The sequence below is a fragment of the Aythya marila genome (assembly GCF_965140915.1).
Source record: "Aythya marila genome assembly, chromosome: 3".
NCBI lineage: Eukaryota > Metazoa > Chordata > Aves > Anseriformes > Anatidae > Aythya > Aythya marila.
This window is the reverse complement of record NC_139044.1, coordinates 40616689-40639112: the sequence shown is the minus strand read 5'-3', so window position 1 is coordinate 40639112 and position 22424 is coordinate 40616689. Positions and strand designations below refer to the sequence as shown.

At 38.7% G+C, this 22424-nt stretch overlaps 1 protein-coding gene across 2 annotated transcripts in view; it reads left to right on the top strand.

Moving 5' to 3' along the window:
- The window catches only part of EML4 (EMAP like 4), a 159736-nt gene that overhangs the window by 22546 nt on the left and 114766 nt on the right, over positions 1 to 22424 (top strand). The window contains exon 1 of one of the 2 annotated variants that reach the window (XM_082756780.1): positions 16943 to 17110. The exons of the other annotated variant lie outside the window; for it this stretch is intronic. Within the exon in view, the coding sequence (XP_082612906.1) occupies positions 17086 to 17110 (25 nt within the window). The 5' untranslated portion in view covers positions 16943 to 17085. Of the gene's footprint in view, positions 1 to 16942; positions 17111 to 22424 lie in introns of those variants that run through there. 2 annotated transcript variants of the gene reach the window in all.

Here is a 22424-nt window from a genome sequence, read left to right as displayed (position 1 = left end):
TTTGCCCTTGTTAGGGTTGTAAGTGTATGGGAATGCTCCTTTGATTTTGGAGTAACTTATATAACCTGTGTTTGGAGCAGAAATTTGTAGACTGGTTACATCAGCACCAATTTTTCTGTTCAGAGCACCAAGAAAATGTCTGTGAGGTATAGACAAAACAAAAAATGGACGAGCCAGTTACTCTGCATGTTTCCACAGGAATAGCCTTTGGTTAGAAATCGGGCATGAAGAGCACAGGCCCATGTGGAAGTAATTTACTAGAGCTATGAGGAATGAAAATTTGGAAAAAGGAAAGGGGGTGCTATAACAGGAGGTGAAGCTGCCTCCCCCAGGTGAATGTGGGCTAACAAAATACAACAGACAGACTTATATCTCCAAGTAAATGCTTAAAGATAGAATTAAAATATGTTAATCTATGTAAAACTGAAGGCAAATCATAGGGAGGAGAGGATGTGTTAGGGACTATTAAAAAGCATTGCCAATGCCTTCAAATTCTTACAGGGAGATGGCAGAGATGACAGGTGGGATTTTTATTTACTTGAGATTAGTTAAAGAAATGCCAAATATTATTACAAATTGATGATCCATACTGTCCTCTCTTATAAAGCAAAAGCTGCTACATGAATACATTTTTTTTAAATAAGTAGTAATTTTTATGCTATGCAAGTATTATGTAGTCTCACTTCATAGTTTGAGTTGCCACAGGCAATTGCAGTAACCAAAATGTGCTGAAAGATAAGATGCTTGCATTGCATAAAAATCTAGGGTATTTTAAATGATTTATTTTCTTCTGTTGTTGAATGACATAGTTGAATGTGATAGAGTTAATTTCATAGAGAAGTTTCTCTGGTTTATTAAAAAAAATAAATATATTTGTGCCAGAAGCCTTATTTTTATAAATAGATAAAGGTGTTACTGCTGAAAAATACACATTCTGAAAAATCCCTTTGATTTCTTTGCTCTTTCTGGATAAGTGTTTGAAATTTTTAGTTTGAGATATCTGAAGAGGAAAATGGTAGGCATGTTCCTGATTCTGCAAAAACTCACTGAAAAAAAATCAGTAAAATTGCTCACAAAAGGAGTTGCAGTTGCTTAGAAGTTACCCACAGGAAGGTATTCACAGGTTGCAATCCTAAAGTGGTGAGTTAAGAGCCCCAAACTTTAATAAAGCAATAGCCATATAGCACTTAAATATATAGAAGCATACTGTGAAATGTTCCCATTTTTGTTTCCTTAACTGGTTTAGACAGTGGTTTCACCAGCTTTTTGTGGTGGTCTCTGATTGTCCAAATAAGAACAACTTGAGTGACATATGGAGACCCCTGGGGGGTGGAAGTCTGCAATTGTGTAATTCAGTTTTCTCGATACTTCTAGTAAGCACAAAGAAACCTCTAGTCTGTTTGACCTTCCAAGTTTAATGAATCATGACACCAACACGAGACACGACTGCTGACTTTCTTCAAATGTCTAAGTTTAGTCTATTTTCTAAATGGTTTAACTAAGATGTACCTATTTAAATCCTGAATTTCTGATGCTGCAGTCTCTTGAGTCATGAAGTGCCTCTCATTCACTTAGAATGCATTTTCGTAAATGACACTTTACGAGCACACAGACGGGAATTTGGAAACTGATAAGTGTTGGCATCTTTAGTCACTGATCAAGCTCTGCCACACTTGCTTTACAGGCTTCAGCGTGTGTTGTTTTTTTTTTTTTTTTTTTCCCCTTACGTCTGTGCATACAGGATTTATTATTTGCTTGTTAGCCAATTTGCAGACATGTTAGTTGGGTTATTTTTATATTTATTTCTTTGCAATTCGGGAGATAGTAAAACCTGCTGGAACTAATGTGCGTTGCTTACATGATCAGTGTAGGTGGTTTTGCTTCAAGCAGATGTAATGCTCAAAGTGTTAATTTGCAATTCTGTGAGAGTGGTAAGGAGATTAACATTTAATGTCTTTCCCATGTTTTTTATGGTATTCCAGCAGTACCAATTCAATACATTCTATGGTCCTCATTTTGTCAGATGTCTCAGGAAACTTGGAACTTTCACTAGTTTCCTCTCCTTTTTTTTTTTTTTTTTTTTTTTCTTGCATAGATAAATTGCACCAAACTCAGTAGCTTTTGTATAGCTCACGTAGACGCTCTTATAATAAAGGCTATGTTTTCCAAATGTCAGCACTGATGTGCTTACCAATGTTTGAGTACCCTCTCTCTGCAGTGTGTCTCAACCTCCTCATTTGTCTGTTTATTTATTTAAATTACGAACCTTCTCCTTTTATTGCATGAACTGTCAGTATTGCAACTTCTAAAATTACTTTTACCTATGCCTGGTCACCTGTCTCCTCAATTTGTTTGTGGACTTCTTGTTTGTAAATGACTGTAACTTTAAGCACCATTGCTGTGAGGATCAGTATTTTTGTGAGTTATAGTATCGGACCAGCCTTCAAAATAGTAGTTTTGATATGAAAATAGCATTTTCATTAGCCTGGTTGAGGTGTGCCCTTGCAGTCATGGATAACAGGAAGATCAGAGTGTGTGTGTGTTCTTGTATATAAAGGTTCGGGTACCTTTTTAAATCTCTTGAAGATCTTCACTGTCCCTGAAGCGAAGCTCTTTATTGGTCATCATGGGTTCAGTGAGGAAACGAGCAAGTGTCAGTTCTTCATTGAGAATTCTGTTACATCTCTCAACATTGTTCCTTAAGAAAAGGGAAGATCTATGCTGGGCATCTCTACCTTTGTATTGCTGAGTTAAGCCTTTGATATTCTAAATGCTTATGCTTTCTCCTTTATGGCTGAATTTTCATTTGTGTTTAGTTGTTGTGTACCTATGTTATGTACCTATAACCTATGTGTAATAGATAACACCTTCAATATGGTTTATATCCACTGAGTGCAGTGGGTCCTACATTTTTCACCTATGTAGGTTTCTGTTACTCATTTCACCTTGCTGGGAAAAGTAAATTATGGTTGGATTCCAGACTTAAAAGTAAATTTCAGTTAGTCTCCTAAAGCTAACATGGACTTCAGACATGCAATATCTTCATTTTATTTATTAGAAAAAAAATAATCTGTATTCCATGTTTAGAACAGAATGATTCACATTGTTTGAAAGCTTAGTATGCTTCCATTCATTTCCAATTTAAGCTATCACACACTGAGAGAACAGCCTCTCCTCCTTAGCAGGCCTTCTGTAGTGAGGATTGTCCACCAACATAAATTGAAGTTACCATAACAGGCTTTACAGAATTTTTTTTTTTCAGTAAACACAACAAAAGCACAGCAAGCTGGGTAATATCAAGTGTAACTCTGTACTGTTCCTCTCTCTCTGATGGAGTTCTGTTGATTAACATCAGCTGAATTTCTGGCCCTCCGTATCCAGTCTCAATTCCCAAACACAGCAATACTGCCTCTGTGAGACACCAGGGGGACATGTACATTGGAGCAAAGTTTGTTGCATCAGCTGTTACAGAAATCTATTTTCCTTGGATAGTTTGTTATATATTTTATTGTGACTTTGGCTAGCTATCACATTTCCCTGGGTTTATCTGAAGATTTTCCACAGTGAAGTATTTCTGATGCAGATAAATTAGGTGATACATGCATATTTAATAAGTGACACCAAATTTGTTGAAACAATGATAAATTAGTCATTGAATTGTGACTTCAGAACAGGATCTAGTGGCAGTAAAACAATAGAGGGCATTTTAGAAAGAAAAGTTCTATTTCAGACTACTTATCGTTTGTCCCAGATGTATGTTCCTTGTCAAGTCTGTACTGCCAGCTTCTTTGCTACCTCTTGTCTGTTGCTTACGGGTAAGCAATGGAAAGGTATGATTTTCTGTATGTAATGTAGATGTCCCAATGTATGGATATGTCAGAAAAACTGTGTAATTTTTTTTTTTCCCTGTCCCACCATTGCCCTTAAGAGTGAGTGTTGAGCCAACCTTTTGTAGCATCTGCAGACAAGGCTATGTCAAAAGACTAGCGTAGACCTTCTACTCTTGCATTTTGGCTGGCAGTATATTTGGCTTGTTGTTATACTACATTTGTAATCCTATACTAAGCGTGACCTCCGAGAATAGATTGTAGAATCATTGAAAAGTGTAGGTTGGGACCTCTGGAAGCCATATGGACCAAGACCCCTCTACCCCTATCAGCGTTGGCTTCAAAACTGATTGTCTTACTTGGAGTCTTGCCCTAGCTGAGTTTTGAACGTCTCCAAGAATGGAAATGCTGTAACTTCTATGGATGTGAAGGAAAAAAACAAATATTCATTAAGAATGGTTAAGCACTAAAACAAGTTGCTGAGCTAAAATTTCCCTCGTTGCCATTTGTGATGTTTGCTTCATGCACACCTCTTTGCTGTGTACCTCTGATAAGTTTGGCACTCTGTTCTCTATAACCTCTTTCCTCTGAGGTAGTGAAGATGAAAATTAGATGCCTCTTTGTCTTTTCTGTAGGCTGAACAAGCTTGTTCTTGGTGTCACAGCTCATCACATGCTGCAGCCTGCTTGCCATCTTAATAGTCCTTGACTGGGCTCTCTCTGGTTGGTCAGTCTTTGCTGTACAGGGAGACCCCAAAACTGCACACGTCTAGCTGCCATCCAGAAGGGAATAATCATTTCTGCCAACCTGCTGGCTGCACTTTTTTCTGCTGCTGCTCATGCAGAATGTGTGGTCAGCCTTAATTGCTTTAAGGGTGCCATGCCAGATCCTGTTCGGTTTGCCCACCTGAATCCCTATTGGTTACCCCAGCCCATATTGCTCTGTGGGGTTGTTCCACTGCTGCAGGGCTCCACATTTCTTTGCTGTATTCTGCAAGGCTGTTGTGTTTGACATTTTGCCAGAGGATTGCTTTCTGTTCAGCCAGACATCATAGCGGGTGTTAGGAAGTCGCAGCTGAAAAATACTGAGCAGTGAACTTGCTAGAGAGAGAACAGGGATGGGGGAACATGTTTCCAGCTCAGAAATGGTTGATGTGCGTGAGCTTTGTGGAGCGATTTCCCACCACGCAAACATGAGGAATGTAGCTGCGAATGGGGGAAAGTGCTGTGCAGAGGAAGGGTTTTGAGCATAGCACAGCAGCTGTGCTGGAAGGCTGCAGGGCTCAGCCCAGCCATCCCATCCGAAGGATCTGAGGGTCTGTATGACAGTCCTTCCTTCTTGGGTGTGGGTGCTATACACCTCTGTTCCTGCTCCTGTTCCTTGCCATCTCCCTCTCCATCCCCCTTCCCTCCTCCAAAAATTAATTGCAGCCCATGGTGATCTGCTGTTTTATGACTGGTGCTTACTAGGATAGTGAGCTTAACTCCTGGTGCAGAAGTCGGAAATTCCTGTTCCTTAAAACCAGCTGTACTGCAGAGGGGAGAAGCTGTGAGCTTGGTCATGCTGCTCTGCAGATGCAGTGTGGCTGTTGCTGTACAGCACACCTCATGGGTTTGGCAGTACAACTGTCTGGTTCGCCAGGTGTGGGCACTGGGCGAAAAAGAGGACGGAAATGGGGGGAGGTGTAAGAGGGATTTTGTTTGTGATACAGGAAAATGTTCCAAGTATATGTGTTGGTTATGTCATACTAGATCTCTGTATTACAGCATCTTTGGGAAGTATTGCCATTTTAGAGATGCTTCTGTTCTCTACTGCTTTGGACTACACAGGAAGTATTGACAGGCACTTAAGTTCAAATTAGTATCTTTTATTTCAAATATGCACACATACCTGTGTGTAATTAAGGTAAAATCCTACTGTCGTGCCTTTAGTCAGTATGCTCATTTTGCTAACCTCACTAGATCCATTATTACTTGCACATTTTTTTCTTTTTTTTTTTTTTTTTTTTTGTTTGAGTTGGACTTAGAAAAGTTTGCACAATAACAAGGATGTATTTGCATGCCTCTTAACTGTGCCAAGTAGCATTTATTGTCAAAAGATACAGAAGCATGTTGGCTTTGCAAGCACGCAAGTGTTTGGTAGATGAATTAAATGTCTATGTAAAATCTCTTTAATGAGACATTATGATGAGTGAACATTATTTTTCATTATTCCGCAACTCACTTATTATCAAATTTGATGGTCAGAACATCACCTGCAAAAGAAAATTGTATCATAGATCAGAACTAGTGTTCTTAACTGAGCAAAAAATACATATGTTGCTATAGAAAATTACCATAAGAATCACTTAAGTGTTGATACAATTTGTTTGAAGGTTATGATCAAACTAGGTAACACTTTCTCTCCAAATACAGTCTTCTTTTTTTTTTTTTTTTAATTAAAATTCTTGCAGCGAATTTGGAAAAATCCATTCTACGTATGAGTTTATACAGCTGTGCATGGCACTAGTATGAGTTATTGACATGTCAAATATAAAAGAGACTGGAGATACATTGACCTTTTATTCTTAAATCCTTAAGTTTGATGGAAGCACAGAATAAAGTCGTTATCTTCTATTGCTTAAGGTGCTGGAGGAATAGATTGATGCCAGCAGGAATACTTACAATAGAGAGAAGAATGCCTTCTGCTTTGAGTAAAAGCCCGCTTGCCATACCTTGAGGAGTAGTCGCACTCTTAAAATTAATCCCCTACCAAATACACAGGAAAAAGTGAGAGCTATTTCAGCTGGCAGCCTAGCATGTCTTGAAAATTAATGGAAGGTGTGTGATTTATTTTATTTACTTTGATTGTTGGGAGCAGTGGTAGGTGTGGAAAGTGAGTGGTGTGTTTCTATTTATATTTTCCTTTCTACATGTTGCCTGAATATTATCCAGCTGTGGATAATAAAATACATAAAATACTGTAACGTAATATACATATATGAAACTGGAAATCTTGGTCTTTCTTTTGACTTAGTCAAGATCGTGTGCAATCTTCAGGTTTCTGACACAAATCTATAGCTAGTTTATCTGCAGAAGACAGCTAATTTTTAAGTAGTTCTATTGACTGTGGGGTGCATGCGCCCATGTGTAAGCATTAATTTGCAGTTTAACTTGATTTTTAAATTTCTGTCAGATTGACAGAACAAGATTCTTTAAACACCTTTAAACAGTTTTGGAGAATTGAATTGCTGCTCTAATAACTACTAGTAATTTGGTAACTGTGGCAGCATTGGTTTGAAGATGGGATGGCACCCATGACTGTGGGATGGCTTCCATAACTGGGGTGTTGGAATGGAAAAATACAGGCTTAGGAAGAACAGGCAGGGGATATGAGAAGGGGGCATACGTCAAGGTCCTGCACGTGGGCTGGGGCAATCCCAAGTGCAAATACAGGCTGGGCAGAGAATGGATTGGGAGCAGCCCTGAGGAGAAGGACCTGAGGGTGCTGGTTGATGAGAAGTTCACCATGATCTGGCAATATGTGCTCACAGCCCAGAAAGCCAACCGTATCCTGGGCTGCATCAAAAGCAGCGTGGCCAGCAGGGCGAGGGAGGTGACTCTGCCCCTCTGTCCTGCTCTTCTTAGACCCCACCTGGAGCCCTTCATTCAGATCTGGGGCGACCAGCACAAGAAGGACACAGACTTCTTAGGATGAGTCCAGAGGAGGGCCACAAATATGACCAGAGGGCTGGAGCACCTCTCCTATGAAGAAAGGCTGAGAGAGCTGGCGTTGGCTGATGGAGCTAGTGTGACTGACCTTGGACAGAGTGGTTCCACAGATTCAGCCAGGTGTGGCAGTGGGAACTTGCAGCTTCAAAATAACTTCCACAGGAAGAAATTATCAGATTGCCTGTGGGGTTCTGTACCTTATTTTATTTTAAGAGGGCATTGTTAGCATGGTGAGAGTCTTTCTGATACTTTTCCTTGATGTTCCTGGCAGGTTATAAATATTGTACCCTTTTTGTCAATTGCATAGGTTTAAATGTTAGTAGCAATTTTGAGAAAGATAATCACTAGAAGCTTTTACTGTGGTCCTCCAAAAACACCCCAGTACCTTAGAGGATACAGAACCTTAAATGAATGATTCTCATTACACGTTTTTTGAGGATATAATGTGTTTTGTTTTATTTGGTTTTGGTAACTGATAGTGTTCTTGTAGATATGCTTTGTTGGTGTTGTGTTTGTTTTTTAATTCAAAGCTTCGCGTAATTTTAGCAGCTTCTGTGGTTTCAGCAGAAATAAGGCAATGGATTCGAACTAAAGCACTTGGTCTCTAAAAACATCAGATTGTAATACCTTGTGAGGAAGAAATCTGGTGATGACATTTTGATTGTGGTGTGTTTTTTTTTCTTGTTGTTTTGTAAGCTGCTGAAACATAAGGCAAAAGTTTGTGTTTGGAAACTGTGACTTGTAAGTTTCCTGGTATGCAGTGGTCTCATCTGGAATTGCCTAATGCCCGTTCTGTAATGCAGGAGCTCTTAGCATTTCCTACTGTGCAGACAAAGCAGGTCTGGAGCTGATGGTTAGTCCATAACCGCATGACATTTTGCATTCAGTGAATATCGTGCTGAAAGAAGACAAAACTTCATTTGTGAAGGGGGATGAAAAACCTAATATGGAAAAAAACAAAAAACAAAAGCCACTTTTCTTTTTTCCTGTGAATTACATCAAGGGATATCTGGAAGCTGTCAGAGAAATTGGGAACATAGCTAGAGTGAAAATAGAAGAAAAAAATGAATTAAAAACAAGGTTGTAGCTGAATTGAAAGGCAGTTTAAGACGTCTACTCGCTGACTTCTGTGTGATCAGCACCCACCACATCTTGCTGTGCTCCAGGGCTTAGCAGCTGCATTTCTTCACTTCCCCAGGTGCAGGCAGGTGTTTAAAACAACGTGCTGGCAAGGATTGTTGGCAGGATTTGAAGATACCAAATGGGCACTTACTCTACGAACTGGGAAATTACCTTGCAGTCTGTTCCAGTCTGGTTTTTTTTTGTGAGTGATAGCAAGCCTCCCATGTCTGCGTTGTCTCGATATTTCCCATTGTTAGTGGATCAAGTTGCGTGAAGCTGTGACAGCTGTGATTAGCCTTGCCATTTTCACTTCCAGTTAAGTAGTTAGAAAAACTTTTTTTTGTTTGTTTGTTAGTTTTTATTTTTTTTCTTTTCACTGTGTGTGCCTTGAAAGTCCAGTGGCAAATCTCCAAAGGTGCTTGTTTAACCATCTGAGGCCATGCATGATTACCATGTATTGTAATGACAGTGGTAATTACTCTGCTTAGTAAGCATGTACAATTCCTGCTTGCTTACAGGAAGATTATTTGAATATTCCCTAGGTGTAGCTTGGGGCAGTGGGGAGGTGGATCCCCGTGCTAAAAATAATAAAGGAAGATGCACATTTGTGTGTTGCATCAGTTTTCAGCATGCTTAAACTAATGTCTTGAGCAAGAACATGTCTCCTTTAGCTGATATTCTGAAGTCTCCTGACAAGTTTAACTGCTCCAAACTAAATAAAACCACCCCTTGACATGTACACACACATGCGCGCACACACATGCAGGTCATTTGTAGAAAGCTGCATTCACTGTACAGGTTTTTTTGGGGGGGGGGCGTAATGAAGAAGCTAGGTGAAAGCCCAAAGAAAATGTTAATAGACACACTGGTTTGGGGCAGTGCAGCAACGGAGTGCTGCTGGCTCATGCTAGGACAGTGCAGCTCTTCTAGGGGCAGTGATCATTGGACCAATACATCCTTTCTTTTATAAACCTGAGTGCCTTGACCAGTGCAGTCCCTTTATCCTCACAGTGGTAATCCGGTTTGTTCATCCCTTCCCAGGTGACACATGAAGATGGGGATGTAACACTTCCATGTTTATGTTTTGTTCTAAATTCAGGAGGATATGCACTTCAGGGGCAGGTTAAATTGCACAGAAGATAGCAAAGAATCTAAATGCTGTGAAAAGGTGTGTGTAACAGGTGACCCCAAATAACTTGGGGCAAAGCAAGCTTGCTCGCAGTCTCTTGCAGAAAGAAAAGGTTAATAATGGTTTATGTGAGAAGCTAGTGGGAAGAAAAGGTGGTGTTAGCTTTAACTAAAATGTAGTATTTTGAGTTTGGTTGCTGTGAGTTGAGGCCTCATCTAATTACACAAATGCTTTCTGAAAAGGATGTTAGGTGTCTGTGGACTTCTCTGGTTTCTTTGTCCCCCAAGAAAAGAATTGGAGAATGGATGTGTTAGGTGTATGTTTAATGTTAAAAGATGTACTTTTAAAAAAACAAACAAAAAAACCAAACGAGTGAAATCCTATACGGCTGTATTGGCAGTGTTAGATTTCCAGAGAATAGAAGGGGCTTGCAGCATTTGCTTACTTTGGAAATGATGCATTGCCTGTTTATGGGTCAGCACAAAAAAAGGTAAGAAAGGGACACAAGGAAGGGGCTATCAGTCAATGATGCGGAAGAAATTAGAACACTCAACTGGCTGTTTGGGGAAGAGACACCTTTTTTAAAAGGTGTTGCTGAGCTGTGTTAAGGGTGCATTTAAACTTTTCCCAGTTTAAATGCTTGTTGCACTCGATGTTTGGGACAATACTGAAACAGATTCTAACGTCTTTTCTAATGGTGGCAGTGGAGCAAAATGAACCCTTTTTAGGGAAAGGCCCGTTATGAGGCTTTTGTTTTAGTTTGCTGTAACAGGACTGATCTGAAAGTCTTTTCTACTTCTGTGTGCTAGAGCCAGAATCTCTTGATTGCAGCTTCTGGAGATTCAGTAATAAATGCATCTTTCCAGAAAATAGGGATTGTGTATTACCACATGTACTCTCCTCTTGAGCTGACCAAAGCAACTGCCAGTATGAAGTATCTTGTACAACTTCCATAGAGGTGCTTAAAAATAACCAGACATTCCTCTTTTCTGTTTTGCTTTAGTTGTAGAATAATATTTTTGTTCTCTGCTTTGGTGAGTTTTATGTTTTGCTTGAATGTAGTTGATATTTAAAAAAAGAACATAAATGGTGTTCCCAGTAGGCTAAGTAGCTATTGACCTAAACATTTAAGGCTTAGCTTGGAGACTTAAGATTAAAGTAGAACTTACATAAATGAGCTGTTAGCTCCTATATTTGAGGCAGTGATTTATTTTCTGTGCTCTTTCTCACTGAGTTTTTAGGTGTAAAGTAACAATAATGGCATTGTTAAGAAGAATAAGCAATGTAATTCTGCCTCCATTAAGACAGACCCTTGAACCGCAAGTTCATGTGCACTGTTGCCAAGCCAGTGCTTTCCTTCTGGTGCATCCATGCCCACAGCTGGAGCTTTCTGAGCAGGATATGTCCCCTGGCTGCTCCTGGGCCATTTGAAAGCAGCCATGGCTGGGCAGTGGACCTTGTCCATCAGCTCTGCAGGTCCAGCTAGGACAGCTCCCGCTGGCTGCCTGTGTTTTATGTGGTTCAGCCCTCATCATCATCTGACCCTTCCGTGGGACTGCAACAATGGAAGGAATAATGCAGGCAAATACCTGAACCCTTCTCCTTCCAGGGACCCGCCTGCTTGAAATACAGTCGTTGAGTACGTGTTGCAGTGTTGGCTTACATTTAGAAAGTGTCTGGGGATGGTAGCGACAGCCCGTGCTATGAGTTGCTTTGGGGAGGTACTGCATTGTGTAATGCCTGTTCTCGATAAAGCAGGGTTACATTCAATTTGGAAGGCAACAGTGAAGAAGCAAGTGAAATGTTTTGTGGTGCTATTGTAATACTGCAGAGTGGCAGAGCAGAAACTTACACTCGTACCTAGGCTGTTCGCTCATGATCTCATAAGCAGGGAATATGCAGGGAATACTTTTTAAAAAGGTCTCTCTTCTCCAATGTTTAGGCATGGGGCAGAAGGTCCTTACCCTCTAAAACGTTAGAAACGAGTCCTGAATAAGGTGTTTTGAAGGAAGGAGTGTGTATGCCTAAAAAGCTTGCATGAGGGGGCTGGCATTACTGTTTGTGCTTTTGTAAAACAGTCTGGCACATCTGACAAAGTGAACTGGGGTAATAAATTGAGGCTTTTTATTATGATTATTTTCTTCATGTGAATCATTGAACGTGAATTAAAATTGAAACTTTGTGGCTCACAGAGGAGACTAAGAAGTACAAAATTGATTTTAAAGGTCTCTAAATAATTAAAGATCTCCAGATATCACTACATATGGGAGTGTGAAGTTACAATTAGTTCCAATAAATAGTAATAAATTACTGCTGTATTTAACAATAATAATAAGTATAAATGTGTGGGCTGGAAATTATACCTAATGATGTCTTGATACTGTGAGGAGCTCTGCTAGACTGCAGTTAAAATGAAATAAAATTAATTTCATTCTTGTTGCTTGAATTTAACATAAATTTATTTTCTAGGGTCTTAATCACAGGCCAGTGCTCTGTACCTCTTTTTTGTATGTACAGTACAAGGTCTGTTAAAAATAAAGCTGTATCTATACAGCTTTATATCTAAACAAACTGTATCTATACAATCAACATTAGATGATTACTGATACAGATAATATCAGAGGTGTAATTAAAGTTGTGTGCCTTAGGGTGTTTTGTTTTCTTATTGCTTGTGGTGTACATCAGTTTTTTTTACACTGACTCTGGTTAGCTGTAGGATTTAAAATTGTCATTCAAAACTACAGGTACAGTCTGTAGTATTCAGGTATTCTGTGTTTTTTTATAACTCAGAGTATGAAGGAGGAAGACTTTTTTTTCTTCCACCACCAAAGGATTTTTTTTTTTTTTTTAATATAATTCTGCATTAAAAGGTATTCGTTGGATTTTGGTATTACTGATCTGGAAAGACGAGCTAAGCCGTACAACATGCTTTAACAGGTTCCCTTGGTTTTGAATGCCTTCCTTTTTATGCAGTAAATAGAGACACCTGACTGCGGTTTGCTAAATTCTATTACAACAGTTGTAATTATTTAAAGTTAGATGTGTCAGCCATGATTTAAACACTTCAGTTAGCAGTTTAAAAAGGTCTGGCTCCACCCCCACACCTTTTGCTTATTTAAAGCTAAAGTTTAGCTTGGACTAAAAAATGATCTGAAATGTTCTGAAAATCTTTGTAATAGACAAAGGAAACTAAGTCATGATGTTTGTCAGTCCTAGTACAGGCAATATGTGGTTTTGTTGTGAACATCAAGGCTGTTAATAGTTGCCCAATTGTCGTAAATAATAGGCAAAAATACAGCTAAAGTGGAAGCTCTGAGCTGATAACTGATGCCAGCCCAAACAAGCCCAGTGAATTTGTGGAGGAAAGATTTATTTCCCTCCCTCCTACCCCTTCAGACAAATTCTTGATGTCATGCCTCTAACTTAGGAAGGAAAGAAACTTGAATTTAGATCATAAAAAAAAAAAAAATCATAAAGGTTTAAGTAACATCTGGTCTCAGAGAGAAGACACGTCTTGGGGGGGAGGTGGGAACAGAAAAGAAAAACGGAAGCCAGTAGTAATGCAGCAAGACTGAGTCAACAGGGAAGGGATCCTTCAGAAAAGGGGAATTCAACCCAGTACAAGAAGTCATAAAATACTTGAGATAAATGTATGGGAGGGAAACCAGAAGGGTGATAGGTCTGTGAAGCAGATGGTCTGCGCTGTAATGTGTCACCTTACAAATATAGAAAGTAAATTAAATAGTTCCTTTTCTAATTGGTAGTTAAAAGAAAAAGTAGATGGGGCTGTGGTGGTGAGTACTTCAGTTCTGTGGGCTTTGCTTGTTTTGTCTGGTTAATAAGAACAAATGTCTCTTTACTTAATGTTCTACAGTCTGAGAGTAATTCAGTCTGGTGCAGTGAAGCACTCACGTAAGAAGATGTCATGGCCAGCTGAATATGCCAAAGAGTTCCAGTAGAATTTAAGGATGAAGGGGTTGCTCTGTTCCACAAATGTGCATTTTTACCTTCAATATGAGTAGCATGATGAAATTACAAAAATTGTGTAAGAATAGTCAGTTATTTAATTTAGTTAAGACTAGCCAAGCTTACCAAGAAACACAGGGTAACCTGATGAACCAACAAGAGGGAGTGACAAGGAGACAAGAAAATCACATTGGACTAAGAGGATTTACAGAGGTTTAATTACTGTCTTGTGAAGGAAGGAAGCAGGACAGACATGAGCTTGCATATCAAAACAGGACCTTGGTTTAAATAAATCCAGAGTTGGGCAACCGAATTTTAACTACAGGGAGGAAAATAGATCGCTTTATCTAAGTGCTTGCCTCTAAGGGATCAAGAAAAGGGGTGGGGGAAATGTATGAAACAATGAAAAGGTAGAACATCGCCTGTAAACAATGAGCAGCTGGTGAAACTAAATCCAAGGAAAAGGAAATACTCCCACCCACTCTCTTTTCTCTATCCTTGTTCTCGCAGAATTAATGTTTACATTAAAAAACACATCTCCTGCAGAGACTACTAAGGCAGAAAATTCTCCTGAGAATTGAGATGGTTTAGATTTTCATATAGGAAACAATTAGGTGTTACAGTAAATAATCAATTTTTAGAAAACTATAGAGTTATCACACTTCTCAGCATAAGCATGTTTCTGAGTTTTTTTGTTTTTTTTTTTTTTTTTCAGAAGCAAGTGTCTCTCAATGTGTCATTGACATAAATGAAGAAGCAAATAATGACCACTTTCAGAAACGTGGTGTTGGTTAGGTGTACCAGTGTTCTCTCCAGCCTGGCAGTGTTTGTCTGAAGAACAGCCCTACAACATGCATGACCTCTGCATGCAGGTCATGAAGCCCTCCAGAGGGTGGAGGAAAATTCCCTTGGTGGTGTCATTCGTTCACTTCCCCTTCTTTTTTTCATTCATGTCACATTAGGTCTTCTTGTCAGTCCTTGAGATTTCTGAGATCCATTGTGAAGTTTTCAAGAGATGATGCAGGAGTTCTAAGTGGGGTCTGGATATTTTGGCATATCATGCTGGAGACCCATCTAATCTAGCAGATGGTGGCTGGTGTTTATGCCTCCACGTGTTGTTGTACAGTTAGGTCCATAATTCCCCATGAGGAAATAACTTCTTTTGATGCTCAGGTTAAATCCTAACCAATTGCCATTAATGAGCAATAAGTGGAGTTAAATGTTTTCAGAGGGTCTTTAAACTTCAGTGTGCTCTTAGCAAGTATTGTTACTCTTATTCACCATGTTACAGAGTATGTCTGCAAAGCACTTTGTATGCATACTGGACTTATACTGTATTTGTTAATTTTTTACCCAGGTATGTGTGTATAAATACTTGACATGTGAATTGCTTTTGTAGGCATGTTCAAGCAGAAAACTCGTGCTTCAAAGTCCATATGTCATGGATGCTAAGTACTTTCTTGGGCATGAGGAGGCCTCATGTCAGTGTTATCTCAGTGCATACTTTTGAAGCTTGCGAAAGGAAGGTGTTTAACTTCTCTACTTAGGGAGAAAAAAAGCTTTTATTACTGTTTGCATTGAATTATGGCAGTTAATCATTGTGCATGTGTGTGTGCATGGAGAATGTGCTCATGAAAGCAGTAAACATTACAATTCAGGTTGTTTTCTGCAACTCTGATCTCAGTAAGATCTACCAGTGTGTGTTTTTTTCCTGTTAGAGTCTTCAAAAATATTCTTTAAATCCAGTGAGTGAACAGCATCTTAACCAAAACAATGCTCTTGTGTTGTTTATTTGTAATATTGTTATATATTCTGAAGCACAGTAAAGCAGAAGTATAGTTTTTCAACCTGAAGTATAGTTCAATATACTGAAGCAGTACATGTGACAATTCACGCGTTTGTCAAAGACAACCAAACAAAACAACAGCAATTGCATTGTTTTCTTTATTATCACTCATTATTCACTTGGCATTATCAGTTTACTGTAACTGAAGGAGGAATACAAAGTTGAAATAAAAGAAACTGTTGTTTTTACCAACTGTATAGGAAAGCCTGTAGTAAAGCTTTCAACACATTTAGTGACCTTTAGTACAAGAACATGATGGTGTCTGTCCAGTCCAATATCTTGTATTTAACTTCTGTCATAATCCTCTTATTTAAAGAAAGCTACAAAACCTCCCTGCCAGAAAAATGTGGTGTGATCTTCCTCTGTCTTAATAGAAGTTGTTTTAAATCCTTAAGAAGGGTGCTTTATGTCTCCTTTTACAGTACTTTTGCTTTTTTTTTTTTTTTTTTAAATTTTGCCTATGATGTCTGTTTCAAGAACTGACTTTTTTTTGTGTGTTTTTTAATGCCCTTTTTTGTTAGTAATAATCTAAATGTATGCACTCCTGAAGAGAATAAGTGATACCTTTAGGAATGATTGTATTTTTGACTTTGCATTCATTAAATATAAATGTCTTTATAAGTACAACAATACTTATAATTTGAGCACTATTCTATTTTGGAAGAAGATACAAATATAGGTTACATAGTCCTTATTAGCAATTGTGAAAATGCTTCTTTTTCAAATCTGTATTTCCATTAAAGTTCCTAATATAAAGGAGAACAAAGTCTTTGGTAAACACACTTTTTTTCCTCCTGTTCTTGAAATTGTTTTAAAGGCAACATAGTCTTCTACCAAAATCATTCAAGCAAGACATTTAATTTTGTTCTATTTTGCCAAAGTAAAACAAGAATTATTTAGATTGTAAGCAATGTTGAAATAAGTTGTAACAGAGAGGAATATGAATATCCAATGTTGCCTTTCTGTGAATCTTTTTGTTCATGTTTATTTGTGGTCAGTTGGAAGGAAGTAAGCACTTTGCATCCTGCTAAGTGTGGGAGGCTTTAAATATGTATAGTTCGGTGTTAACTTTTTTAAAACATTACTTGTGACTGACATATCCTGGTGTAGTTTACTCTTCCCGCTAGCGACCTTGAAAGCGTGCCTGTGTAATAATTGGTTATTGCTGGAACAAAAGATAGTTCTGTCTAAGATTTGTTTGAATTCAGGAAGCTGTGTTTGCCAAAGTAAAAACTTGGTGACGCAACCATGTCAGGTTTCAGCAGCCACACCTCTGCGAAGCAGTTTCAGGTTTTCAGTTTTAACCTTTGTTCATAGCTGTATTCCTCTTCCAGCAAAACGTCAGAGGCAGTTTTCTTCTGTCTCTTGCAGTGGAGCTGTTCTGAAGGAATGCTGAGGTTCAAAAGGAAAATTGGCAGCAATTACTATTGAGGTTGGTGGGCTTCAGTAGCTTTGTCCTAAGGTAACGGAACGATAGAAGGACAGATGGACTCTCTTCCCAATACTTATGGTAAGGATAACTCTAAATATTCCTAAGTATTGAATCATGTAGGTGGTGTGAGTTTTGTAGAATTGGATGTCATACTGAGCTGTGTTTGATACCTGGGGAAAAAAAAAAAAAAAAGAAAAAAAAAAAAAAAAAAGGCAAAATGCCACCACTGGACTCCAGTTGCCTTCCACTGCGAAGGGATGATGGATCATACATGTATTGACCTGGCATGTCTTCACTGCCGTAATACAATCTTCAGTGCTGCTCCTGGGCACTGCATTAAAGCGTCGTTTATGTTGGAGCATAATGCAAGAATACCTTTCCAATGGGCCATGCTGTTGAAAGCAATGTTTTAGAACTGCATGAATATAGTTTTCAGTGTTTTATGACAAGGATTTGCTCTTCTGTAATTATGGATTTATAAGAATCCCTTCAAAATTAGTGATTTCTGGAAGGCAATTACAGTTCTGAAGCATATTTCACTGAGCCTACTGAGCTGATGAGTCTCCTTGCCTGTATGCATTGACCTCTGTTCCCGTGTTGCACTTTAGGGAGTGCAGGACTGGGTATTCGATTAGCACAATGTCTCTCCATTATTAAACTGAAAGTGACCAAGTAATTACAAATTAGATATTCTAATTGCTTTGGAGAAAAATGGCTATTTCCAGAGTCTTGAAATCAAGTCTTGAAGGTTAACCATTTCACAAGTAGATCCATCCATTACTGCCTGGGTCATTTGTATTTATGTGCGTCCATATGCATGCAGCTAACTATCAAATACTGCAGTTTTATAGTGGAGCTTCTGAAATTTGCCCTTCAGATGCAGAAGTTAACATTTGCCAAGCTTGCAAGTACTTTGTTGTACTTAAAGTTGTTTGCTAAACATCTGGTAAACCTTAAAAAGTCTGATGCTCTGTTGGATGTTTTTGAGCTTCATCATGCCCCATTCTTGCAGTGACTTGGGTGGATTGAAGGGCAGAAATCAAGTCCTGCTCTTGGAGAGTATTCAGTGCCTTGTTAATACTCCTCTCCAGTCAGGTACAATGCTAGGGGTCAAACTCTTGTTTAGAATGGAAGGAAATAAAGAAATCAATCTTTTGCAATTAGTTCGTGAAGGACCAATAGTAGTGGGTGTTGGAGCCTCTATAGTTTCTTTGTCACTGTATTTGGCTATGCCTTATTTTCTTAATGGCCCAAATTATCACCAAGTAACTGGACAGCTTCATGGAAATCAGTTTGTCTGTGGTGAGTTACCTTTAAATATGGCACCAGCTTGAGTACAATGTGACATTCATCAGCATGGTCCACAGCTGATGAGTCAAAGTGGGCATGCAAATTTCTTCTTTTAAAAGAAGGCACTTTTTTCCCCTAACTTGTCAAGATTGCCAAGTTTCTTTCTTATGTTTCTGCTTTTGGAATCAACTTCTTCAAGAGCTACTCAGCACAGCTCTTCTCTTAACTGCCATGGAGGAGCTGATACAAGTGTACTCTGTACCATAAAGGACTAAAATGTAGCTTATAATAGTCACAGAACAGCAAAACAAATTTGAAGAATTGAGGTTATTTCATGTCCAGTATTATTTGACTCAAGGATCACCAGATTCAGAGGGTGTTTTGTTTTGTTTTTTCCAGATTTTAATATGGCTACTGAAGTATTTACAGTGGTTTACCTTTTTTTTTCTTCTTCCTTTTTTTTCTTTTTTTTCAGTTTTTCTCTTTGAATGCATTCATAGTCGTTGATATATGTTGACTTTCTTGCTGCAGTGCAAATGAGGACCTACCATGCTCAGTGTGGTCAGAGTTTGCATGTGCCTAGGACACAGTGAATGTCTGCAGAGAATGTAGCTTTAGATTTTACTCAACATAGATTTTACGTAGATTTACTCAAAAGTAAATCTATGGTGTGTTAGATGCAAGATAGCTGAAGTGAGATCCAGATCCTCAGAGTGATAACTCCCAAATGATGAACAAAAGAAAGCTGTGCGTGCCTCTAAAGAAGTTTGTAGAACGTACTTCCACTATGAATCAGGAGAGTTGCTCAAGCATCTGATGTTCATCAAAAGTTTCCATGAAAAAAAATTATTTTTGTTTTCCATCCCTGTAATGGTCAGAATTTGCAGGCCTCAGATGAAAATGAAACAAAAACACTTGCTGGAAATGGCAGTAAAAAGGAAGGTCACAACAGCTGTTATAGATGGAAAAGAAAACTCTTCTTTTAGCTTCCAGCATATTGACTGACTACTGCCTTCCCCTTGGACCACAGAGTAAGTAATAAATGCAAAGGTGATGTGAAAATGGGATGGTAGAAGGAAGTCTTGGAAAACACATGAAATATAATCTAATTTTACAATGTTGTAATTGAGTGTTGCCTTTCTGGCTCTATTTAGATATAAATACAGATATAATTTGCTGTGTGAGAACCTCTGAGGGGGTTAGGATATGCTGTGGTTTTTTGCTTAGTTAGGAAATATGTAAAATTCAGAGCATTGATGACTGAGTACTTACATTTATTCTGTGCGGAGATGATCCTTTTACTTGAGGACAGATTTACGTGATATTCACAGTCAATAAATCATTCTTGCATTGCCTCCCTACAAGACTATTGGCAACAGTGTTCGTTACTCAAAATACGTCTGTTTTCAATTAGCTCAAGGAAAGTTCTCTAGTCATGGAAAGAGCATTCATCTCTACTACCTGCCCTGAGAATGAAACACCCAAATGCATTTGCATGAAGATTACCAAAGTTTACTCAAATAAGTAGTAGTACGTGCTGAGTTTTAAATGGGAGAGGACAGTAAAGATTTAACAGAGCTGCCTTTGAAACTTTCCTAATCCCAAGATTCAGAGTTGTCATCAGTTGTTGAATAGACCCTAGAAAATGTGGAAGTGCAACGAGAACACTTTTCAGATTGGCAAGATTTAAAAAAAAAAAAAAAAAAAAAAAAAAAGCCAACTGTGGCCACTGCAGCGTATGCTGGAGTGCGCAGATCGCTGTACAGATGCTATAATGCATCATTTTTTAAAGGCAAGGCAAGGTGGTGCCTTGCATATTGTAACTTCTCTTCTGGACTGGATGGGAACACAGCACTTCTATTTGTTGATTTAACAGCAGCTTTCTGTACACTCTGTATGAAGTCTTCCCCCTTGGAGGACTTCTTAGTGTTAGGTCAGAGGTTGGACTTGATGATCTTGAGGTCTCTTCCAACCTAGACAATTCTGTGATTCTGTGATTTATATTTTTGGGGTGGGGAAACAGAGAGTTCTAAGCTTTATTTTGTCTTGTGTACAATGCACGGACACCCCTTGCTTTTTGCTTGTGACTGCCCAGTTAGTGGTCCCTTGGAGGTTGCTTGGGACTTGTAATTGCAGGTTATAGGACAGGTTGTTCTGTGCTTTCACAGTATTTCTTGTGTAGTTAGTTCCACTTCTCTTGTATTGACGTTTTTTTCTTTCAGTTGAAGAAAAGGCAAAGGAGACTGCCAACTTTCACAAAAAGCTTCCCCCTTCTCTTCAAGGGGAATTGAAATAGTTTTGTCTGTGACTTTTTCCATTGAAAAACAAGTTTGTGTGAACTGTCATACCTATAAATGAACAATGCCCCATTAACACAGTAAATCCCCAAGCCCTTTTTTGAAGGCAGAATGGGCGATCTTGATTTGTGTGAGTTCGCCAAAGCAAATGTCAGTTGAGAACTTACGGCTTGCATTTAGCTGGAACAATGTATCTGGCCTTCAAATCAAGCATTTTTTCACTGCCTGGTCAAGGATGAAGAACTAATTTTACTCTGTTTTGCAGTTAGTGAACAGATTTTTAAGGGTACAGAATTAATGTGTGCATCTGTGAGCTATTTCTCCAGTGAAAGATGCATTTTGCTTCTGTACTTTTTGATGCATCAAACTGTTGATGCAGGTACGTGTATTTTAAGGAACATCTTGTCAGCCTGTTCTACAAGGAGTAGGGGCTTCTTGAGAGTACATGTGCGTGCATGAATCTGGAAGAGTCTGTTTTGTGAACATACACTCAGCAATGTCTGCTGCTTCTCAAATGTAATGATTTCCATGAAGTAATATTGCCACATTTGTTTAGATTAAAATTACATTGTTCTTTGTTTGGGCTGCTAGGGGAATGCTAAACATCTATGAATAAGTAGTTACCTCGTGATTACCATAAATGGGTCATTTTGTAATGTGCATAAAACTGAGAGAAATATATTCTGTAACAAGATCCACTGAAGCCTGTTGCTCAGGTGTAAGGGCTCAATGCTGAAGAAATATGCCATTATATATATATGAAGAGGAAAGGAAAAGAAAGCTCTGGTCATGATAAAGCCAAGAGATGACTTCTGTACTTCATGACAGGCAGTTAATAAGTTAATACAAATTACATTTTCTATCTAGATTTGTGTGTGTTTGTACCTAGGCTCTCAGGTTTTTGAAAACTCAAGCAGATGAATGCGCAGTTCATATGAATGCAGTTATTATATGGGTAGCTCTCTACTGTAGGGCTTCTGAAAAATCACATTTTTCCTTTAATTGAACAATAAAAAATAAGTGCAGATCTTGGAACAGAGAATCTGTTAATTAAGTATAGATTTTGTGCTTTAATCACACAAATATGCTTCCCTTTTACAAACTCTTTTACCTTCTTGGATATTCCATCCCATGCAAACACCTTTTGTTTGAGGAAAATCTTGAAATTCCAAGAAAACACATTTGTATTTGGAACAGGAAGATGATAATTTACAGTGAAACTCCTTATTATACTACTTTTATTAACTGGTTTAACAAACATTTAGTAAGATGGGAGTATTAGCTTGCCCCCGTAGCATTGAGAAAGCAGTCACATCAAGCGTGGATACAGCATTCGTACTGCACTCCAGCTTAGCAGGGCACACGGAAGAGGGAAGCACCATCTTCATACACAAATAAACAGTGCCATTTATTGTGCTCAATTGTAGGGCCGGCAGTTAGGTCTACTTGGATTTCCTAGTAATGGGGTTAGAGTTGAGGCTAACAACTCTGAAGAGTCCTGGTAGTTGTGGAGCTGGTGGAGCCTTTGCCCTTGACTTCTGGGAGAAGGGTTGAACTCCAAGAATAAATAGTGTTTAGACTTATGTGCATCTTGGGTGTCTTAATGTTTTGTTATGGTCAGAAGCATTCTCTAGGAGAACTTCTCCGAGGGGTTACAGCAGCCCTAAATTAAACTGTTTGGGATGGGCTTGATGCTACACTGGGCCGTGAAATGTAGGCAAAAACTAGTAGCGCAATTTGGATTGCTTTTCAGGAACAGATGACGCTCTTTAAAAAGCTCCTTTTCTGTGCCTTCCAGAGAGTGT